Here is a 22,629-nt window from a genome sequence, read left to right as displayed (position 1 = left end):
CGTGCATGGGAACTGACAGACTCCACACACTCCAGAAAAGACACGGAAAAGCTCCACATAAATACAAAGCTCCATACAAAAAAATCCTTGCTCACAGGGGGAGGCTGGTTTGGACAGAACTCAGGTAAAACCTAGTATTTATTGAAGACTACTTGGGGCAGTCACAGTGGACAGACACTACATAAGGCCTCACTCACCCTTGACATGAGTCCGTTGCTGTAGTGGATCGCTGTATATCGCTATCGATGTGCAATGGAGATGCCCTATTGAGGTGAGAACTGGAGCTGTACAAAGCACTGACTGCACACTGCAGTCACCTATGTCCTGCCCCCAGGGATTCACTGGAACAAAACCTATACTCACACATGAGTGTACATGGGAACAGGCTCTGGCTCCACATTCCAAGTCAGTTCTATATACAGGGGTAAGAGCACTTGAAATAGAGAGGCAGCAGCTGCTCTACATTCACCCAGAAGGCCAGCTGAAGAGACAGTTAGCAAGGGATGGTTTGTGAGATATCTTCATCCACTGGAAGATCAGATGAGGCTTGAAGGCAAGACTGGAAATCAAGTGCCTTTGTGGGCTCGCTCTTCTACATAGAGCTGCATCTGGAGGACAGAAACCAGCACCAGGTCATTTGATATGCAGGTAGGTGAATGGGGAAAGAGCAACAGGTTAAATAGGAAGAGTTTGTTCCTTTCCCCATAACAAGGTTTGTTTTATCATGAGGAGTCTTGCCCTGTTTTATTACTGGCACAGGCATGTGCCAGACTAAACTGCTCAGCAGGGTTCAAACTTACTCTTTAGAAAGCTGCAAAGCTGGCATCAGAGTAGACAAAGCTTGGACCCACATTGGGTTACAGACACCTCCTGGGCCAGAACACTCCGCTCACCTTTAGTATGTCAGATGTCATGGTTTTCAGGGGAATAAGCCGGGGGTCATGCATGTGCACATCCTGTTCATCAGCCAGGATCCAGGGGAAATCCTAGGGGCAGAACACAAAGTGCTTTATTTGCAGGGGCTGGATGGGGTTCAGGTGAGGGCTCTTCCTCAGCACTGGATAAGCATCGAGTGACTGAGAAATCCGGTGGTTGAGCAAAGAAACAGGTAACTCAAACCTTTCCTATCAGCAAAACTTAACAGTTGCACACCTGGCCCTGAGACTGCAGGGGTGCATCTCCTCCATATCCTCTGGGCTGTTCCACAACCTAAGGAATTTCTATTGCGCCTTGGCCTTTGGGTAGTGAGCTGAGTGGTGAAGAGTCCCTGGCCCATACCAGGAACTCCTGCATGGTGAAGGAGGGAAGCAAGAGCAGGGGTAATCAGTCATCCCCTGATGCCCGGGTGGCACAGGACTATTGTTACTGGAGTTCTGAATCATTTCTATACTGAGTCAGGTTGTGGCCAGAATGGGAATTACTGATGACAACATGCCAGCATCTAGTGACACCCTAAAGAGTGGTGCCAAGTGAGGCCCTTTGAGCTCTCCTGGACTGCAGGCGCTGTGACCAGCATCTCCCTCTGAGCGGGACACCCCAGAGCTCACAAACTCTCAGGTGTGTGGTAGCTGGAAGACCATCACTGAAGCTGATGACAGGACCTGGCTGAAATCCCCCTGCTCCTTGAGGCTCAACCCTCCAAGACATTTGGTGTGAACATTCCACTGAACTCAATGGGAATTTTTAACAGGTACCTTTGGATTCTTTGTGTGTCTGTGCGTGTGCATTACTGTGTAGTGTATTATGATGCAGTGCAGTAGATTCTGTTGACTCACCTTAAAACTGCAGGCTGCTGGCAGGTAAAAGCATGTAAAAATCACACCTGTGGTGAACTGAGAACACTTCGGACACCCTTTAGATCTCAACTGCTGACCAGGACTGAGACTAAGACTAGACCTAACTGCACCTAGCCTCCAGCAGTTCAGAAAGCAAGGGGGGTCTGTTCTGAACCTCAGTATTCAATGGGAGAGCTCCCCTCACCCTTTGTGCCTTCAGTACCTGCACCAATCATTTTGTAGCTTTATTTTTACCTCTGTTTTCCTCTGCATGCTCCATCCATGTAGTGAGTAATGGAGTCAATGTTGCCATTGAATTCTGTTAAGTTGCACGTTTATAAATTCGTATTAAAACTACTCTTGCTACCACTGGTCATTCTTTAAGCGACCCTAAATCATTCGTTTTGTGCCAGACTCAGCGTTATGCTCTTCAGTTACAGATCAAACTCTAATGTTAACTTACTCTAAAGGTGATCTCTCGCTTCTGTAAAAGACAGATACACTCTTAGCTGCCCTGAGCCAGCATGTTCTAGTCACTGCACCAGCATTTCATTGCAACTCTGCAATGCTCAGGGCCCAGATTTCTATCCTGCCTTGCAAGTTTAAAGGCTGGACTACTATATTACCAGTTTCCATTACTGAGCAGTGCAGAGCACATTTCCATTTTGAAACCACTTTGTTAGCTTTATTTATTGTGCCTTCAGACACCCAGAATAACTGGGCTTGAGAAAAGCGTTTCCCTGTACTTAAGCAAGGATTCTTAAATATATATATATATATTTGCTTTAAAAAGTGAAGTGCACGCACTTTCCTGCAAGATAAAATGTATTTGTGCACCCAAACCCCATTAGTTATTTGAATATTTAGGGTTTCTTGCTGTTTGTAAAGAATCAGCCATCCACACACAGTGGATGTGGGATGAGAGCTTGCTTTGTTGTTTGATTAAATGTACAGTAGGTCAGTACTTGTAAGTGACTGAGCAGGCATTATGCAGGAAGTATTGTTCTGATCTAATCCAGGCACTGAAGCAGCTACTGTCTGTGCTAGTGGCTGCTGAATGTGCTCAGCCTTGTAAACCATTTTGACTCATTCAAAGCCAAGCGGTGAAGAGCATCACGTGAAGCTAACGTACGTGTTCAAAACAGCCTTAACCTCCGAGATGGCAACACTCATTCCCAGTCTTGGCTCTGCAGCTTGCTCGCAGTCAAGCAGCTGAAGGTATCGCTCACCTTTATCACCTGGATCTTCTCCATGTTCCGTGTGGCAGCCTCCCGCGTGTGAACCAGAACTGTGAAGGTGCAACCTGCAAGAGGCAGGGGAAGATCCCAATCAGGGGACAACCAACAGAGGATCGGACACCACCACGTGTCTCAAGCCAGGCAAGGCCCTGCTGTGGGCTGTAGGGAATGTTTACCTGGGGGATTGTTGTCAAGCACAGCATCGCACACGCTGATCTTCAGGATGAAGGCACGCAGTAACTGCTCCACATGGGAGAGCAGGGACTCTGAACTGGTGAGGAGAGAGAAGCCGTTAGCGCATGCAGCAAAGGGCTGGGGCCTGGGGCTGCCTCCAGCCCACCCCTGCAGAAGAGGCTGGTGTGGATGCCCTGGGCAAGCAGCAAGGGGAGCTTTACCTAATGGAAAGAAGAGGTGGCTGCGTGATCTCGAAGACGAATCTCTCCACAGGGTGGTGCTCTTTATCCAGGATTACAACTACCACTTTCTCTACATCGTTCTGCAGGAACAAAGATAGAAAAACCTCTTCAAAACGAGCTGTCTTCTGCCCCCGCTGTGCTTCACATGCTTCTGACAAAGTGGGAGTATGCTTATTTGTTGTGGCTCACAGCACTAGCAGTTATCAGAGCTTCAGCATTGCCAGACTATTCTTCCTGATGCGAAAAAAAGGCTTTTGCAAAGGCATTACTTGCTAGATGTTAAACTGATTGACAGCTTATCACTAAAGCCTAGAGATATGGTGGACTTGGCAGTTCTAGCGTAAAGGTTGGACTTAATCTTAAAGGTCTTTTCCAACCTACTTGCTTCTGTGATGCTATGAGATGCACCAAATAGTACTTTTCTCTAGGTACTGTTTTGGAACAAAGGAGGAAATGTACAGCCATCTCATTGCATCCCTCAGGAACGGACAAGGATGAGGAAGCTCAGATATGCTTAGACCGCTGGCCAAATACAGCAGCTTTATACTATTTCCATTCTCTAAATGTGTCTGTAGAGAGCAGAGAACACAGGATCTGCCAGCATCCTATATCCTGGAATGTTTTATATGGTCACACCTCTCTCTTACAAAGGCTAGAGTTCAAACCTACCTTTGCTTGCTGTCTTACAGGAGAGCATTCAAACTATCCTGCCAAATAGGTGCTTAAACTTCAATGTATTCATAAGCAGCACATTAACACATAGAATGATGTAACTGGAAACACAGAGATGTGTATCCTCATCTGCAGGTATCAGACACAAGGCCAATGATCAGCAGCAAGGCAGGGCTTTAACTGCAAGGGAACATGATGGATGTTTTTGTTGGTAGTAGCTTTATCAGCCAGTACATTGGATATGGTAAACTTGTAAATGAATTTTGCAGTGAAAATGCCATTTGTGGTCTCTTACTCTCTACCAAGACCCCAGGCAGTACTTTTGCCCAGGTCCCTGCTATGACCTTACCTTCTCAAGCAGGGGCTTTACACAGTGCAGGGTGTCCTGGATGTACTGGTTCAGCTCCGGGTGGCAGGACATCTGCAGCAAACACAGTGAATCAGCACAATGCTAAAGGGAAAGGTTTAAGCAGAAGCACCAACCAGTGTGTTATAAAGCACTTGAGTCCCTGAGTCAGGCTTCAAATAGCTTTTTTCACCACTAAGTTGCCAATTCCAACCAGTAATTCAAACCATCACCTTCTTTCATGGAAGGTTAGTTAGCTGAGGCAGATCACTGTACCCACACAGCTGTAGCATAGTGGAAATATATACCCACAGCAACATGTTGGGAATAGTATATCCCAACCATCACCGCTTCCTAGGAAGCATGCTGCCATGTTGCCTTACTGCACGTAGCTGGGAAGCCTTCTCCTACTGCTGCTGCCCATGGTGTCCTTGTTTCACAGGTACTGCTCTATCCTCAGCTGTTCTGCCTTTTGACAGGAACTAAGTTCTCTTCAAACATGAGTTTACGCATGAAAACAAGCCCTGGAAGTGATTTACTGCGTTCTGGTGAGTGGTGCCTGATACTCGCTATTTGGCTTGTTCATCCATGTGGCTGCCAGCTTCCAGGAAACACTCCTACCTGGACAGGTACGTTGTATTTTTTCCTCTTCTGAAAGATCCCAATAGGATAAACTTCTCTGACGTACAAGATAAGGTGAACAGCCACTTCCAGGAACTCTGATAGCACGTCTGCAACAACTGGAAAACAAAAACTGCTGACGTAGGAGGGGGGCAAACATGCACAGCAATACTATAGACTCATGGGGACATACTCAGGGGAAGTATATATACTTTCCCTGTACTAATTTCACCTGTTTGCCCTGAGCTGCAGGAAGTTTTGGGATAGAGCAACCCTCCCACAAGCTGAAGTGCCAAGAAGCAGCTTTGCAAACATACCAGATGGCAGCTTAGCACATTACCTTGCCCAAAGTTAAGGTCCTGCCGTGTGAGAGTGGTCATCCTGCCCAGAACCTGGAAGTAACCACAGAAACAACGTTTATCCTCTGGCTCCTGTGTTATTAACAGAGTCAGCTCCTGGAGCCATCCCCTGCCCTGGTGCTGCTGAGCTCAGTCAACAGACTAAAGAACACAATCTGCCAGCTCCCAGGCTTTTGCTGTCTCCCTTTTTGATGCATTTGGCCAGGATTGGACAATTCACGATTCCTAAGACACAAAGTTCAAGCAATCACTTGGTTCTAAAGCCACACAAGTGTTCTCATACCAGAACACACCCTTTGCTAACCTCTCTATCCTATCCCAATTCCACATCACTCCTATGGGTTTACGCTAACACCACCACCACAGAACACTGCTTGTTCAGCTTGGATCTGCACCCTCACTGACCTGACACAACATGGGTACTCCTGCGCCGTCCACTACCAACTGCTTCAGTGTCTGTCACTCTCCAGTCCCAAGGAAACCAAACCCCACACAGCTCCACAATTCAGTTAACATGGAATCTGGCACATGGAATCATGGAATATGTCAAGCATGTAAGGACCCATAAAGATCATAGACTTCACCTCCCTGCTCCTCACAGGAGTACCTGAAACTACACCATATGACTAAGAGCATTGCCCAGACATCCCTTGACCTCTGTTAGCTTTGGTGCTGTGACCACTGCCCTGGGGAGCCTGACATTCGTGACAATTACAAAGGGACATTATTGTGCCAACAATCAAACAGCAGACGCTGGGGTTCAACTTCCCAACAGCTTTCCCTATGCAGCGGAGTCTGCACCTTACACATTTTAAGCAGCACATAAATTTCTATTTCTTTTTCTATTATTTCAATGATTTCTATTGTGTCTCCCATGCAAGCTCTAACTGCAGCACCAGTGTTCATAAACTGTGCTCCAGCAGCACAGGTGTCTCTCATAGCCCCCTGGTAAGGCACAGCCATTGCAATCAGATGTCGAGCCACTGATTTTCAAGTTGTTTCAGCTGCAACAACCCCTGTTTTGCAGACCTACAAAGAACTGCTTCAACCTTCACACAACAGGCACCTACTCCTCTGGTTTAAATCAGAATCTGACCATTATATACAGAGAATTCCTGGAATCTTGGTGATCTGCTACAATAAAGATACTCGAGCATCTCTCTAGCACCTCAGCCACAGCGACTCTCAACTGTGTACACATGATCTCTATCAGAATAGCACAAAGAATCCGTGTTTTTAGAGGTTTAGGTTCGCATCTTCATCTTAACATCAGCCTTTCTTAAACAGACCCCAGCACCCCAAGATCCACCCTTCAGTCACACATCCGATACTCCCTCAGCTCAAGGACCCGCAGTGACTGCCCGGAGCAACGCTGCAGGTACCAGCTTTCATCCAGCCACGCGAACCCACTGCCCTAAAGGTGCGAGGTCAGAGGAACACGTCCCACCCTCCCGGTGTAACGGAGCGCCGGCCGGATGCTACGGGGGAAGCAGGAAGGAGGCACCAGGGAAAAGCCGGCCCCTCCTTCGTGGTGCCTTCGGAAGGCAGCGATCCCTTACAGAGGGGACCTCGCACAAAGCCAAGCGGGCAGGGGCACCACGCAGCGCGTAACCCACCGCCTTCCTACCCGTGAGCGCGGCCCGCACCGCCTGCACAGGCCTCCCCCGGTGCCCCGCACAGCGGCCGCCCCAACGGGCGGGCGGGAGGACGCGCCGGGGCTGCGCTGCCGGGCGTGAGCGCCGCTCCCGTCCCGAGCGGGCCCCGCGGAGCCCCCCCAGCCCCCCGGGGACGGGACCGACCCGACCCGACCCGACCCGACCCGACCCGACCCGACCCGACCGGCGGCCGCGGCCCCTCACCGCCACCCGGTCGCTCCCTCACGGCGGCGCGCCCATGTGACGTTAGGACGGCGTGCGGCCCAGCGCCCCCTGGCGGCGGGAGGAGCGTGCCGCGGTGGGTCGGGCGCCGAGGCTCCTCCAGCGCCCCCAGGCGGCTCCCGGCCGCTTCGCCCCCCCGGCACCGGAGCTGCCTCCGCTGCGCAGGGACCCGGTGCGGGGAGCGGGGGGACGCCGGTGCCGCAGCCCCGTTTCCAGCCCCGCTATCGTAGCACGGGGCAGCGCCTGCGGGCAGCGGGGACCCTGCCTCGGGGCCGCCCCGCCTTTGTCTCCGTCCTTTGTCCGCCCCGCTCCCCGCCTGGGGCAGGGGCTGTTCCTGCCTCCAGCCCCGCAGGAGCATCCCGCACCGGGCACCCCGCACCACCCGCCCCCTGCGGCCCCCCGCGCCCCTCCCAGCCCCACCTCCCCCGCACCATGCACCCCAATCCCTCGGGATTCCCGGCGGCCCCGGCTCCTCTCCGCATTCCCCCACTGCCTTCCCCCTGTCTCCTCCTCCTCTTCTTCTTCCTCCTCCTCCTGCGTTCGGGTTTGAGCACCCGCTGCCCCCCGCCAGAGCTGCCTCCCCTCGCACCGCCGCTGTCCTGCCCCGCCTGCCCGCCGGGCTCAACCCGCACCGAGGAGCCGCGCACAGGTAGGCAGCGCTGCCCGCTCCGCGCTCACCCAGCTGCCAGCCCGGGGGTGACTGCCCCGATCTGACCTCCCTTTGCTCCCGCACGGACTGCGCGGAGCGGGGGGCACTTTCCCACTTTCCGTGCTCCCCGGAGGAGACAAAGGCTGGGGGGGGGTAACGGGCACCCCCAGCGCGGTGCCCCCGGTCGCGGAGCCGAGTCCCGAGCTCGGACAGCGCCGGTGCGCGGTGCCTTCAGCCGGCCCTGTCCATTGTCACCCGCGCCGGGAGCCGGTCCCGGTGTGCAGCGCCGCGCACCTTGCAGGGGTGTGCGGGGAGGGAGTCCCAGCGCCCCAAGTCCCTGCTAATCCAGGGGCTCCTGCAAGCCCCCCCCAGCCCCGAGATGGGTCCCCCCTTCCCCGGCCGCGCAATCACCGCGGCCAGAGGCAGCGGCACCGCAGGGGTACGGCCCGGCTCTGAAAGTAGCTGAGCTTTTCCCACCCAGTCATTGTGTTTGCCCGAGCACCGAGCCCCTGAGTACCCGCGGGTTGTTCTCGGCTGATAAAAGTGAGATCTCGTCTCTGAATTAAATCAATCTGGCATCAGTTAATGCCTTATTGCAGCCGGTAATTCATCTTGTGGGATTTAAGTGACATTTATCCAATTCACACCTGAAGTCTTCCCGTCCACCAAAGGCTTAACGGAAAGGGGGTTGTATCCCCAGCTCCTCTCCCTTGCAGGAGGCATTAATCCCACACCTTTTGATTCAAAGGGAGAATGACATGCGAGGAAAAAGGGGCAAAGCACAGCCTGGCTGTTGTGCCAGGCGGGACACATCCACTTCTCCCAGCAGTGAGGATCGGGCTCAATGTGCCCCTGTTCTCCCTGTCACACCGGCGGGTGCTTTCCAGCCGGGTGAGCAACGACCTCTGCTATTGATTGTGTCTCATTTGTCACTCGGCATTGTGCATTAAACTGGAGAGTCCTCTCTGCTGTGCTGACAGCAAGTGACTATATCTTGGATGCTAATCTCAGCCTCATTGCTATTTTAATCTCATTATTGGGCAGCGTAGACTCTGTTTGATAGCAGGACGCCTATGATGGCTGTGTCAGCCACTTCTGGAAGTCCCAGAGGGAAGCAGAGCAGAGGGTACTGCATATTCATTCATGTGCCCCTCTTCCCCTCCTGTACAGTGTGACTTGCTGAGCTGCTCTGTCCTTCTCGCATCAAACACAGTCACAGAGGACAAGGAATCTGTGGAGTCAGACAAATATGAACGGCGAGGTAGGGAGGAAAGGTGATGATGGATACGGGAAACCTAAGAAAGGGCGGCTCCAAAGAGGGACCCGAATCGGTGAGCAGGGGACTCAGAAACGTTGGAGAGAAGAAAAGTGTTGTTACTTTTGCTCTGGGCAGGGAAAGAAAAGGGTGCATATAAGATTACCTGTGTGCTTTTGGGGGTGGTAGAAAGCTGGGAGAGCGTCCTTTGAAATGGGAAGGTCTCTTGGCAGATTGTTTATGAAGCTTCCCAGCATTTGCCTTCAGAAACAGAAAAACAGATGGAAAGAGACCCAGCAGGGAAGTGAAATCTCATTTATCTGCACAATGCCATCCTCCTGGCTTCAGCCAGCTCTCTGCATGTCAGCTACCAGAGCCTTCCCCGTCCGTTCTGCTCCAGGCCTTCCCAAGCCCATCCATCACCCTGTGGCTTCTTATTTACAGGGAGCCTGGCACACAAAGCTGGGTTTATTGTCTAGCATCCCTGCCACACATGCACATACATACAGCACCCATGTAGATGCACATGCACTGTGTCTATTGCTGCAGCTTGGGCTTGTCTGGAGTCCAGGAAATCTGCCAAAGTCTGAGCTTATCAGAGCCAAAGAGAAATCTGTCCCAGCGTATGTGCTTGGGTTTAGCTTGGTTCAGCCCTTGAGCATTCAAACTGCACCATTTGTGGTCTGGGGTGACAAAGGGTCTTGATATCCTCTATTTCTCAGTCCAAGAGTTTTGTGCCTCTTGGCTGTGACATGAACGTGAAAAGTTAAAGCTAGAACTGTCTGGTATCATGGTTTAAGTGAGATATGTGAATGAACGTAGCTGAGCTGATGTTCCTGCTTTGTTGAACGCGAAACAATTACAGCAGGGGCAGTTTCAGAGCCTATTTCAAAATGCAAGTGACATAAGTGTATTCATACAGGGAAAAAATGCCTGAGTTTGTGTGCATTACAAGCAAAGAGCAGAGTAATGGCAATTATACAGGAGAGAAAGAGACTCCCCACAGGGAAGATTACCCAAGATGCAAAAACCGCCCCTTATTTCCCTTACAGGATTGTGACCATCCAGTACTAACCCAAAATGGATCAAAATCATGGCTGAGAGACAGCACTGCAACTCACTCATCAGCCCTGAGCCTGCACCCTGGGTAGCTCTGAGGCCTTATCTTTGCCATACACATTTTCTCCTTAGTAGTAGCAGCTTTGCTACCTCGGGAGGCAGGTGGTTGTAATCCTGAGGGTGTAGAAAGGAAGTGCAAGGCATTGGGTGGAGCAAGGAGGATGTAGGTCTGGTGTTGTGAAGAGCTATAAGGGCAGTTTAAGTTGGTAAAGTACTTCCCTATATCCTTTATTAATATATGAACCCTAAGAAGAGGATGGATTCTACACTTGTGTGTATTTGGTATAAAGCAATTTAAGAAAGGCATATTTTAGGCCTCTTTCTGTCTGGCATATGTCTCAGGGCAGAATTTACCCTTTAAGAAGAGGTGCATCAGCAGTGTGAGAACATCTCTGCCATCCACATGAGCAGGTCTGGGGCTAGCACTGTCTTTTGTGGACCGTGGTCCTCACAGAGTTGAAGGTGGGGTTTACTTTGTTGCTCAGACATTGAGGGACCTGAGCACAGAGAAGAACTAGGGATGTTGTTGTGTTATCGAGCTGTGTTTTGGAAGCGTGAATTTTACTTCTGTAGGGTAAGGAAAATGAAGGAGGTTGGAAGAGGTTTCTTACGTTAAAGACAGATCAGAGCATGGAAACAAGCGGTTAAGAGCAGGCTGTGTCCCTAGCACAGCAGTGTTGCAGTAACCTAAGGTACCAAAACTTTTCCACGCACCGTTTTGGTCTGACAGGCAGCTCAGCTCTCCCTGAGCCCAGTGCAGCAGAGGTGTTTAGCTGCATTATTAATGTGTGATTCCCAGAGACACCGCAGCACAGTGTGTTATCCTGCCCTCTCAGCCAGTGCTGAGATGAGGCAACCCTGTGCTCGAGCTCCACTTTCATCCTGTGTCATGCCAACAGAACAGCTGGGCAGCTTAAATAAATACCCCCTGCACTTTGAAGCAGACTTTCTGTTTAACTGCCCTGAAGCATTTAGCTGCTTTCTGGCTCCTGTTGAAAGCCAGAATCTGCAGCTAATGTGCCTGTCAGGTTCACCATCAAAGGGGCCATATCTGTGTGAGGGAGATGGGAGACGCTCACCTTGTATTCTCTTTGCACTTGCACTCTTAGCATTTTGCCTACAGATGAAAAGGTAAGATGCTGTTTCTAGACCTTTGAGTTGTTCTGAGTGATGCCTTGATCCAGTTGGTTTGCTCTGGTTCTCAAAGAGAAAAACCTAGGACAAAACAAAGACTGTGGATGCAGAGCTTGGGTTTTGCTGCGTTGCTATTTGTCCTGTTGGTTCTGGAGTAGGACTTCAAGTGCTTTGTTAATAGATTTAGCTGTCAGTCTGGTTTTCCTTTGTCCCAAGTAGCTGCCAATAAAATACTATTCATAGTATTCAGTTAAGAGGATGAAGGCATCTCCCTCTAAGATCCCCAGGTGCTCTAGGAGGCTGGGGCTGCTCTGATGGCAGAGGTTTCACTGACTCAAAACCCTCCACATCTGTCTCAGGTTGAAAGAAAAGAGGAAAGGAAGAGCCAAGTGTTCGGGTGTCTCCTGCCAGCTCCACAAAAACACACTGAGGTTGGCCTCAAAGAATGTTACCTACTGTCCTTCAGAGGTGACCATTGCTGGTCGAGCAGCAGAGAAACACAAGCCATTGTAACTATGGAGCAAAGTGGTTCAGCTGGTGAACAGGCAGATGGAAATCCAGTGCAACTGGATGCTGGGGTGCAGGAAAGATGGGGAGGAGGCTGAGTGAAGAGCTGTGGCTGTAACTGTGATAGACTTCCTCAAATGTAAGCATAGGTTTGGTTTTCTGACAGTCGCAGGAAACTGGCTTTAAGCTGCCCAGATGGAGAGGGACAATCTGAGAAAGCTGCTGCAAAGTGAAAGGCTGCACTGGAAATGCTGAAAATGCTTTTCCCCTTTTTGTGGGAAAGGATGGTGGAGAATAACTGGATTAGAGCAATCTAATCTGCAGTGTCCCAAAGCCACGTTTGATGGCATAAACACAGGGATGAAGGAAGATCCTCACAAATATTCCAGTGGAGCAGAATGAATGAGAACAGACTGCAGCCACTGTGCTGAGGAACTCGGCCTCAGTGTTCCTTGGATTTACATTACCCTCCCAGTGACAGGCTCATCTTGGTGGGGTGAGGTGAAGTGACCAGTGCAGGGTCAAGGAGGGAAAGTGGGACAAGCTCAGTCTGCCTCCCTGCCCCTTGATCTTCAGGCCAGCAGCTCCTGCTCTGCTGACAGCAGATTTGTTTCTCTGTGAGGCATCAGCACAAATCTCCAGTGCTTTTTCTTCCCTTTGACCGGCTTCAGCCACCCTGAAGCAGTTATGTGTGTTCATGTACATGTGTCTCTATCCTGAGCTGCTCAGGGCTGTCGCTGGTCCTTCGAGGCTGCCATCTGCTTCCAGTTCTGTTCATCTTGACATCTTCATTGCAAGGACACCAGCAGTGAGGAGGGGCTAGTGCCAGCCAAGCCTGGCACGCCAACCTGGCAGGAACAACCCTGGCCGGGCAGCTGGTGCTGTGCTGGAGCTGTGGTCCACAGGAGCCAGTCCCAGCCCCTCATATGGTAGGCTGTGAATGGGAGGGTAGGGGGGCCGCTGAGGAATCAAAGGGAAGTGTCCTGCTGATTGATGGCCCTCATTTGCACATGAAACTGGGACCCTTCAGGGCTGCAGGCCCTGCACGTGTGTCTCAGCTGCTGTAACCAGGGCTGGGAGAGGAGGTAACCGAGGAGGGAAGAACTCACTTCTAGCTTTGAACACCGTAATTGTTTTCATCTAAGTGTCTTAGGTCTGAATCTTGTTTGCCTTTACAGTCCCTAGAGGTTGCTTACTTTATTGGTTTTAATTGCAGGAGAGGCAGAGCGCCCAGGATTATGGCAATTTCTTCCAGCTTCTCTCCTTTCCTTTTCCTGTGCATGCTGGTTCTTTCTGACATCAGCCTTGCAGTCTCCGTGGACCCTGACACGAAGCTCAAAAATGTCCCAGAGAACAACAACCACCTTCAAAACCAAGACACGTGGCTGCAGCAGCCCAGAAGTGGCCACCACCACAAGCATGGTTTGGCCAAGAAGGAGAGGGTCCATGCCATGCCTTCTAAAGGACAGCCAGATGGGGAAGAGGCTCTCAGAATGGGCAGTGGAGCTCCAGCTGCGGAAGAGCTGCTGGCAGAGGGACAGCCGGCAGCCCTGAAACAGAACAAGGATGTGTTCCTGGGGTTTGAGCTCCCATACCCTGAGAGGGAGAACCAGTCCCCTGGGTCTGAGAGAGGAAAGAAGCAGAACCGAGAACATCGGCGCCACAGCCGCAGGGACAGGCTGAAACACCACCGAGGTATTTGAGTTCCAGGGCTGTTGGGTCACTGTGTGAGGGCAAGAGGATGCAGCTGTGGTTCAGCCACATGGGTGTGTGGAGGGTGTGGGATGAGTGCCTGCTCTGGGAAGAAATCTGCCAAACAAAAGAGGCACAAGAAAAAAGGGGAGCTCCAGAACCAGAGGTTTTTACTGCTGGCCTCAATGCTGTGGAAATGACCTGGTTTGCCTTAAAGGGGAGCTCTGAATGTTCCAAGGACTTGAGGGGTTGTTTTGGGGTGGCCTGCTTTGGTTTGTTAGCAAATGGTCCAATTTATGAACAAACATGTCCGAGCCATGCTCAACCGCTGTCTTCGAAGCATGACCAGAACTAGAAATAATACAAACCATTACTCTGCTTGAAGATCAATTTCTTCTCATCGAAGCTTGTATTCTGCTATATTTATGTTGAACTACAAAAAATGCTAATTTTGCAGAGCTGAAATTGCCCTAATTGCTTCAAAATGTTGCTGTGTTTGACTGGGACTGGTTTCCTTTGCAGGTCCGGTTGTGGGTGTGTGGCTCTGTGGCATGGTGTGGTACATCTTTAGTTCCATTAAAGCAGGAGATTTGTGTCAATCTACTATCTGTTGAGCTGGGTGTCAGTATTCCTGAGTTCCAGCTATCACTCCTCCCTGCATCAGTAAGAACAGCTCTGTTGTTTTCTCAGGGGACTGACTAAACAACTCATGTTAAGCAATATAGAAGAGTATGCAACAAAGCTGGTTTAAAACACCATTTGCAGACTACAAGACAGGCCTTGTTTCTTTGGTTTAATTTAAGGGTTATATTTAAAGTAATACTTTGTAAAAGTAGGGGTTAGGCTGTGAAGATATTCTTGTTTCAAGTTAGGCAGGTCCTCACTTGAGCTAACCCACTACTAAAATCAAATAAGAATGTGTTCACATGCATTTGCAGCAGCTTAATCCATTGGTTTTAAAATAGTTAATCAGGTACATTTTGTGTTCTTGAGACCAGAAGAAGAAATTCCTTGCTTCTTGAGCATGAGATAGATGTATCTTCACGACGGTATGATTACAGAATCAAAGAATGGTTTGGATTGGAAAGGGCCTGAAGATCATCTAGTTCCAACCCCCATACCATAGGCAGGGACACCTCTCACTAGACCATTATGTACGACTTAAGAGTGTAAAAATTATGATGCATATATTCTGGACCTGATCTAATAGCACATGAGACTGTTTTACACTGGTCTGAACAGGAGTTCAGGGTGGTGGAAAACTGATGAAGAAATCTGAATTCCTTTGACTAGAATCTATGGCACTCAAGAGAGAAAAGGGATGAGAAAGCTAATGCTCCTATACCTTCTGCAGGGAAGACTCCTGATGCTGGGCCAAGCTCCCTGTACAAGAAACCTGAGAGCTTTGAGGAACAGTTTCAACACCTGCAGGCAGAGGAAGCTTCAAGTCTGACTCCCACCATGCTTCTCAGCACTGCACTGGAACTAGCTGTTTCCACAGAAGAGCCTCCTGTTCTTCCAGCCACATCACCACGGTCACAGGTAAAGAGCCAGCACTGTACCTCTGATACAGACATATCTCCTGCAGATCAGGTCCAGTTTCCTTTTTGTTTCCAGTTAGAGGTCAATGCTTGCTTGACACCAAAGCCCTGGCTCAAAAGCAGCTTTCTGTCTTGGAAACATCGAAACACCTCTTCTTCACAAACCGTTCCTTTCATTGCTCCTCTTCCTTGCCCTACTTCTCCCTTATCTTTCAGTTTTAAGTACCAGAGAAGCAGTAGGAGCACTTGGCTGGACAGGCAGTATGTTCTAATGTTCCTTGCTTGCTTTTTGTCCTCACATAGTGGAAACTTCCCTCTTGGCTGCAGCTGCAACACAGGAAAGCTCTTCCCTTTTGAAAATAAGATGACAAGAATTCCCAATGGACAAAATAGGGATGGAGAGGAGGGAACTATAAAGTCTTCTTAATGTCTAAAAGCATCAGGGCAATTTGCAGAGACTTCAGGGTCACTACACAAGTGTAATCTGTTGTCTGTTTGGTTTCTTGTGGTTTGCAGGCCCGCCTCAGGCAAGATGGGGATGTGATGCCCACCCTAGATATGACACTCTTTGACTGGACAGATTACGAGGATCTCAAACCAGAAATGTGGCCATCTGCTAAAAAGAAAGGTGCTAAACCTCCCTGTCCTCTTTCACAAGGTCCTTCTGTAAGGCTCATCCCTTATTAGTGTTCACAGCTGTGATGAAGGATGTGAGATCGTAGTGGTGGGGAAAGAGAAAAAGCATAATGCTGATTGTTTTGTACTCAGTTTCAGCATGTTTCTCATTTTGGATGCATAGTTTGAGGGCAGAGGAAGAATGATAGATGGAGGGTTGAGAAATAGGGAGGAGATGAAGGTTTAGAGTTCAAACTCTGCAAGTTTGAGGCTGTTTTTCCCTGGAACAATATAGTCTCCAAAATGAAAACACCAGCATGAGATTTTCTGTTGGGATCTGTTTGTTTTCCACAGAAAAACGCCGTAGTAAGAGCCCCACCAGTGGAAATGAAACAGTGATGGCTGAAGGAGAGCCCTGTGATCACCACCTTGACTGCTTCCCAGGTCAGAATCAGCTTTATGGAGTCATTCCTCCAAACATGAGATTGTCTGAAACCTAGCCCAGGTTCTAATACAACATCCTGATTTCTAATACTGGTAGGAAGCAGTATGCAAAGGGAAGAGCAGAGGCTCTCTAAGTGTGTTGTGGAGACAGATAATGCCTGTACCATTGAGCTGTCACGGGGGTGAATAGCCCTACAAGGGAAGGGGGATAAATGAGCTATGCTGAGCCTTGTTTCTGTGTTCCAGGCTCTTGCTGTGACTTGCGTGAGCACCTCTGCAAACCACACAATCGAGGCCTTAACAACAAGTGTTATGATGACTGTATGTGCACCGAAGGTAAGCTCAGCTCTTTGCTCTCCCCCTTCCAGCTGGCTTCATAGTTGGCTGCGGTGACTCAGAATAGTGATTTGTACATGAAAATAGAAGCCAAGCTCTGCTGCTTTTAGCCTTTCCCTGCCACTGATTAACAATGTGACCACTAAGACATCTTGTTTTCTTTCTTGAGAACAAAAATCCCAATATCTATAACCCTAACAGAAGAAGCCACAATATATTAATACTTCAATGATGCTTTCAATTATCACAGGTTACAAAAGCAGGCTACTATCCTTGTTTTGCATGACCTTATGCCTCAGCTTTCCTGAGTTAATTTAAACTGAACTTGTAGCAATTTAGTAGGTGTGTACAGGACACAGACTTTTGTTTCTTAAACCTATTTCTGAAGGATCCACAGCCCTTTATAGACAGTTGCATTATGAAGATGTTGAAAGGCACTCTACTAGTCTGAACGTGTTCAGGATCAGGTCCAGGCTAGAACAAAACTCTGATTACCAAGCTTTGTGACCTGTGTTAGGTACTTAGTGACTCTGACCAGGTCAGTCATCTACTTATTACCCAGGTAAGCAGAGTGCTTTCCTGGAGTTGCAATGTTAGATGACAGTCTTCACCTTCAGTGTGTGATGTAACACTTGAAGGTCCTCATCAGAGATGATGTTCTGATAGATTAGCATAGAAAAGTGTTTCTGCAAGCCTAATGAGGGCTGCCCCTGGCCCTGCTTTATACTTAAGCTAGTTGTAAGTTGATGCCAAATGTGCATCCTCTGTAGCATTAAAAAGATCCCCAGAGATATAGTGTCCACGTAAGACAGACAAGATTCTTAAGATAAGAGCAGAGTTCTGATCTTGTGTGCTCTCCTTCTGGGAGGCCTGACTGCCCTGGGGGGATTGGTAATGAGGGGCAGAAACCCAACTTTAAAGTAGTGGGTCACAGAGTAGCCCAGGGACATGCACTCCAAAAGGCTGCTCAGTGACCTGTGACATTGGCTGGGTCTCCTGTGTACAAGTACTCAAGGACAGTTTATGGGCTGTCTCATTATAAAAGCTATAAATCCTCAGTCTTCCCCACTCGGGGGGTGCTGGCACTGTTGCTGCTGCTGTCTGCTCTGGAAGGAAAAAGAGCTGCAGTTTCTAGGATGACCAAATCGCCTCCTGCCAACCCCAGTGACCAAACTGAAAATCTATTGAAAATCTGTTGAATTGCATTTCATAAGAATTATTTACACAAAGCCTGCACCCTGTCTGGCCCAAGTAGCTGCTCATTCTGGTGTAGCAAAGTCAGGCAATAGACACCAAAAGATAAATCCATCAGTGCCAGAAATTGATGAGTTACCCTGAGCAGAGGCTCCCATTGCCTTCCCACTCTCCATGGGAGAATAACTACTCATGTTTCTTATGACTAAAATGCCTTTTTTGCCACCTTAGTGTTCATCAATGCTATATCAGATAGCTTCCATCAGATCCTGCACTTCAAGCGTCCAAAACAGAAACTGAAGGAGAGTGAGCTTTGGATCAGACCTCCCAGTAATAATGCTTCTAAGTGTCTTCCTTCCTCTCCTGAAGCTTCAGGAAAATAAATAGCAAGGGGAGCTGCCTTGCCATTGCTGCTGCACATGAAGTCTCTAGTAATTTCCCAGCGGAGACCTCACTTAGACAGTAATGGGAAGTAATAGGGGGAAACCAAGCAGGACTTCCATAAAATCACTGGAAACAATCAGGATAATTCATTGGCATTTCAAGAAGGCAGTGAAAGCTTCTGCCCGAGCCAGTGAATCCCAAACCACAGCAGTGAGCCAAGCAGAATAGCAGGGCCCAGAAGGCAATATGCCCTGTCCATGTGAGGTATTTCTCTTCCATCTCATTTGACACAGCCCAGGCATCCCAGCCTTGGGACTGTCCCCACTTGCAGCAGGCTCTGTCATGAACTGAGGCCAAAAGCTAACTGTCTGATGTTATTGCTGTAGTGAGCCCTGGTCCCTCCTGCTCACTTACACGTGTCTTTTCCATAGGGCTACGCTGTTATGCCAAATTCCACCGGAACCGAAGAGTGACCCGGAGGAAAGGGCGCTGTGTGGAGCCCGAGTCAGCCAACGGAGAGCAGGGATCATTCATTAATGTTTAGGAGGGTGGGATTCCTGCTTGGATGGTCAGGAGCTGGGGTCAAGCTGTTTATACCTAGCAATGGGAATTAGAGGAGAAAAGTCAAGCAAATGACTGAAGCTGCAGGCTTGGAACATGCCACGTTCCAACTAAACTTAAGCCAGTGTTCATTGTAAATTGAGTGGCCTCGGGCTTTTCTGTACGAGGACTGCATTCCACCTCCTTTCCCTCAGCACATTCCTGCCATTGAGCTGGGTCTCCCTCTCCTGGTTAGTAAGAGGTGATCATGACTACCATTCTACTACTGGTAGTAAGATCCTCAACAGAGGCAAGATATGACCCACCCTTCAGGTCAAATGGGATACAAGCTTAAACTTTGCCCCTTAACTATTACTTGAGAAGAAAGGTAGAGTAACCTTCAGGATCAGAGGTTCCTGAGGCTAGGAAGCTTGTGGCATCCAGGTGGAATCAAAGGTAGGAAACAGGTCATCAGGAAGGTGAGAGGGGCCCCTCTGACAGAGCTCATGCTCTCTCCCTTGTTCACTGCCACAGACAGGTATTCCTTACCTGTTACACACTACCTGTTTTCTTTACGAGCATCCGGTCCTTCTCCTTTCCGAGCTTCCAGAGAACCACCTGGTTTCTGCAAGGATGTGGCAGGACATCCCAGCCTGCAGCTCTCACTCATTTAATTACCCTGCCAAGTCTGTTATTTTTAAGAATTATTTTTAGGAGCTTTCTAGGGAAGTGATAGTTTTCCTAGTGAGCCAGAAATAAAGTTTTTTGGTAACAGGAGATAGGGACAGGCTGTTCCATTGTAGTAAATCCTGTGATATGTTGCATGTGTGTTCCCATGATATGTAAATAAAGATATGATAGATATCTTTCGTGCAACTCTTCTGCTTCTTTGACTGCACCTAAGCATGTGGCAGGAGCCAGAAAGGCCTATGAGGGAGCTGGCCAGCAGGTAACAGTGAGGACTTCAGCTCACACAGAGCCACTTGGTAGAAATATTTCTCTACCCAAACTGGGGATCCAATCTTCCCTGTATTCTCACTCAAACTGCAGCCAACAGTCTGTTTCTGCCCGGTGTAGCCATCCAGACATTTAGAACTCTTTATATTACTGCTTAAATATTGATTTCAGTGATATATTGAAGCAGCATAGGCTACCTGTGTTAAACAGGAGTACTGTTAGTAAAGATGTTCTTTCTTACTGCTAATACCCCAGCAGCCTGGTTTCTGGTAAAAGACAGTTCTGAAGCCTTTTATATTCATGAATCTGGAGATGTACAGCACTTTTTATAGCAACAGAAATATTAATCCTGGTGCTGTGGTCAGAATTATGAGGTTTCCCTGAACTGCCCTGTGTTCCCTTTAGGTAGGCAAATCTCCATTTTGTGCTCCTGTTTCTGTTGTAGTGTCACTCCACATTGTGTACTCACTCAAATGCTGCTAGCATAATAGTTTATGCCTCTAACATGATGAGTGCCCAATCTGACTACAGAGCTATGCTATGAATACAATATTAGTTCTGACCCACATACACCTGCAGTGCTAGAAGGGACACTACAGGAGGAATTTGTAAAGGAGTGTTAAGGCAAAACCTACCACTGGGTTGGACGTAGCTGGTTAGATTTCTGCTTACAGTTTTAGCCCAAAAGGCAGGAATAAAGGCAGGTAATTTGGCTCAAGCTCTGTGCCATAATACAATTTGTTAACCCAGAGAGAGAAAAGCAGCCTCTCCCTCAGCTCAGATGCAGAATAGTGGGTGGTGCTGCCAGTGCTATTGTCAGTGGAAGCATAAAGGGAAAAAGGCTTTAATTGATCACAGTCAATTGCAGAGCTTTCAATGGTGTGTGTGACACTGATGGGAACCACATGCACAGCATTATCAAAGCCGTTCTGATGCCACACTGCTTTCCATACAGCAGCGAGATCTGGTTGGAACAGTGCAATTGAAAGAAAGCAGGAAATTTTGCAGGGACCTCTATCCTTGATGATGCCCTGCATACAAAATCTGTGTAGGATCCTAGGCAGTGTTTTGGGCAAGCCTGTGTTGCAAATGATGTGAAATAGAAGCAGGTCTAAACAGTAAATCTAAATTTTAAGCCAGAGCTTTTAGACTCCAAAAGGAGACTTGCTTCTTCAGCTCTTCCTGTTTTATCTTTTATTCTGAATACAAAGAACATGTTCTTCTTAATTGGTGGGATTAGTTCAATGTGTATGGTCAGTGAAAATTGAGTTGTTCTTATAAATCAAGTCACACCATTACTGGATTGGTTGTTAACATTGGAGCTGCAAAAAGAGAACCCAGGACCAACTCATTCTAATTTGAACCAAGCTGTGATGTTGCAGAGGTGAAGCAGAAAGGGCGAGCAGTGGCACACGCATATGCTGCACAGCCACAGCAGTGTGAATAGAATCAGCAACCTGATTTATATATCAGCAGATCAACTACCGACTGCAATTGCAGTGCAATGGAAAGCTGTTGAGTAAATAACATGCCAAGGCGTGGAATGAAAGACCAGCCTGTGATATGAAACCCCACTGCAACATTTGTCCACGTCCAACCTGCTTCTGAGAGTAGCAAAGCTTTTTAGTGTCTCTCTGTGCTGTCTCAAGGCACCTGCAGAGTGCCAGGATCACTAGATTACATTTCACTTTCCCCTTCCTTCCCAGTATCTCCCAGTTATGGTGTAGTCAGTGGCAGTTCTGCCTTTGGGGGCATAAGGTCTGAACAAGAGAGAAGGAGATGAATGTCAAGCAAGTCTTGAGTTATATGTTCTTCTCAACTGATTGTTTCAGAAATTCAAATTAAGAATTCACACAAGCTCAGCTTCTCGACTGGCACCAGAGAGCTTAACCCAGAGCTCTCTCTCAAGAGTTTCTATTGTTCTGAAAGGACTTTGGATCAGGCCCAAACCACCCATAGCAGGGCTCTGTGGAATAATTTTTCAAGTTAATTGCAGGGCATGCATGCAAGAAAGGTGAGTGACAGAGTCCCACCCAAACTCCTGCTCTACAGCTCCTGCTGTTAGCAGCCTTACAATGAGTCCAAAGGGTATGCATCATTTTAAAACAGTTCTCCAAGGGTGACAATCATTAGACATGGAAAAGAGAGGACAGCGTGCTGATTTGACATAATCATCTCAGCAGCTGCCTGCTTTGCAAATGCAGTTGAATCTTGGGGATGTTGCTGGCAGTTGCGAAAATGATGACTGCAAGAGAGACAAGGAATGGAAGCACAAATTAAAACACTTGGGAATCATTCTGGCTCAGGTCTGTAATAGTCTGCATCCATTTTAGCTTGGGGGTGTTTTATTGAAACCTTCTCTCCTCCCCCTACCCTCCTGTAATTACCCAGTTGTCAATCCACAGTGTGTGAAAGTGCTTCAATTTCAAACCCAGGCTATACCAAATTGTTCAAGTCCATGCCAGTCACTCCCTGCTACAGAAAGTCTGGGAAAAGCATTGCTCTCACATTTTTTTAATCAGAAAATCTGAGCTGCTGTTTCCTTGGGATGTTCTGAGAAACCCATTTCTGGTGCATCAATTCATTTTCTAGAGTCCCTGTGAATCTTGAAGAGTGGTCCTGCAATTATGTCTCAAAGCTCTAAAGAGAGAAGAACAGAGAAGCAACTCTTCCTTGCTAAGACTGGAAAGGACTTTCAGGTGTGCTTTCAAGACAGCACATTAGTGTAAGCCTCTCCATTCTCCAAATTCTCCTGTCTGCCATAGCTTGTTTTGCAGTGAAGTGCAAGAGAAGGCTCCTTACCAGCAGTACAAAATACCTTCAGTTTCTCCTCCAATCCAAATAATGTTTCTGCTTGCTGATTTCCCACTGGGATTTAAAGGGGAGTTTCTACAGCCAGGACAAATCCTATATGCCCTTCCTCCCTGATTATTCAGAAAGGTCCTGTTCATAATATAT

General features: G+C 48.5%; 2 protein-coding genes across 10 annotated transcripts; one reads left to right on the top strand and one right to left on the bottom strand.

The window, feature by feature from the left end:
• Nucleotides 1-120: 120 nt before the first annotated feature.
• MAD2L2 (mitotic arrest deficient 2 like 2) lies at nucleotides 121-7,345 on the bottom strand. Of its 5 annotated transcripts, XR_010616388.1 has the most exons (10): nucleotides 5,833-5,948; nucleotides 5,409-5,460; nucleotides 5,069-5,187; nucleotides 4,451-4,522; nucleotides 3,409-3,509; nucleotides 3,190-3,284; nucleotides 3,005-3,078; nucleotides 894-986; nucleotides 364-608; nucleotides 121-263 (listed from the first exon to the last, which is right to left on the bottom strand). XR_010616388.1 is itself a non-coding variant. In XM_065696802.1 (9 exons), the coding sequence occupies exons 2-9, from the start codon at nucleotides 5,446-5,448 to the stop codon at nucleotides 567-569; spliced, it is 636 nt and encodes a 211-aa protein (XP_065552874.1). In that variant the 5' UTR covers nucleotides 5,449-5,460; nucleotides 7,287-7,345; the 3' UTR covers nucleotides 121-566. The 5 variants fall into 5 exon arrangements, 4 of the variants coding, with proteins under 4 accessions (XP_065552874.1, XP_065552875.1, XP_065552876.1 ...); XM_065696802.1 differs by lacking the exon at nucleotides 5,833-5,948 and adding an exon at nucleotides 7,287-7,345 and having other exon boundaries at nucleotides 121-608; XM_065696803.1 differs by lacking the exon at nucleotides 5,833-5,948 and adding an exon at nucleotides 7,267-7,289 and having other exon boundaries at nucleotides 121-608.
• Nucleotides 7,346-7,457: 112 nt separating this feature from the next.
• DRAXIN (dorsal inhibitory axon guidance protein) lies at nucleotides 7,458-19,567 on the top strand. 5 transcript variants are annotated; one of them, XM_065696425.1, is made up of 7 exons: nucleotides 7,458-7,953; nucleotides 13,185-13,663; nucleotides 15,015-15,202; nucleotides 15,718-15,829; nucleotides 16,171-16,260; nucleotides 16,507-16,596; nucleotides 18,606-19,567. In XM_065696425.1, exons 2-7 carry the CDS (start codon nucleotides 13,207-13,209, stop codon nucleotides 18,716-18,718), a joined length of 1,050 nt encoding a protein of 349 aa, XP_065552497.1. In that variant the 5' UTR covers nucleotides 7,458-7,953; nucleotides 13,185-13,206; the 3' UTR covers nucleotides 18,719-19,567. The 5 variants fall into 5 exon arrangements, with proteins under 5 accessions (XP_065552497.1, XP_065552498.1, XP_065552496.1 ...); XM_065696426.1 differs by lacking the exon at nucleotides 7,458-7,953 and adding an exon at nucleotides 10,511-10,533; XM_065696424.1 differs by lacking the exon at nucleotides 7,458-7,953 and adding an exon at nucleotides 10,568-10,738.
• Nucleotides 19,568-22,629: the final 3,062 nt, after the last annotated feature.

The sequence above is a fragment of the Lathamus discolor genome, chromosome 16 (genome assembly GCF_037157495.1).
Source record: "Lathamus discolor isolate bLatDis1 chromosome 16, bLatDis1.hap1, whole genome shotgun sequence".
Taxonomy (NCBI): Eukaryota; Metazoa; Chordata; class Aves; order Psittaciformes; family Psittacidae; genus Lathamus; species Lathamus discolor.
Note: the sequence above shows the minus strand (reverse complement) of the source record. Positions and strands in the feature narration are given on the sequence as shown.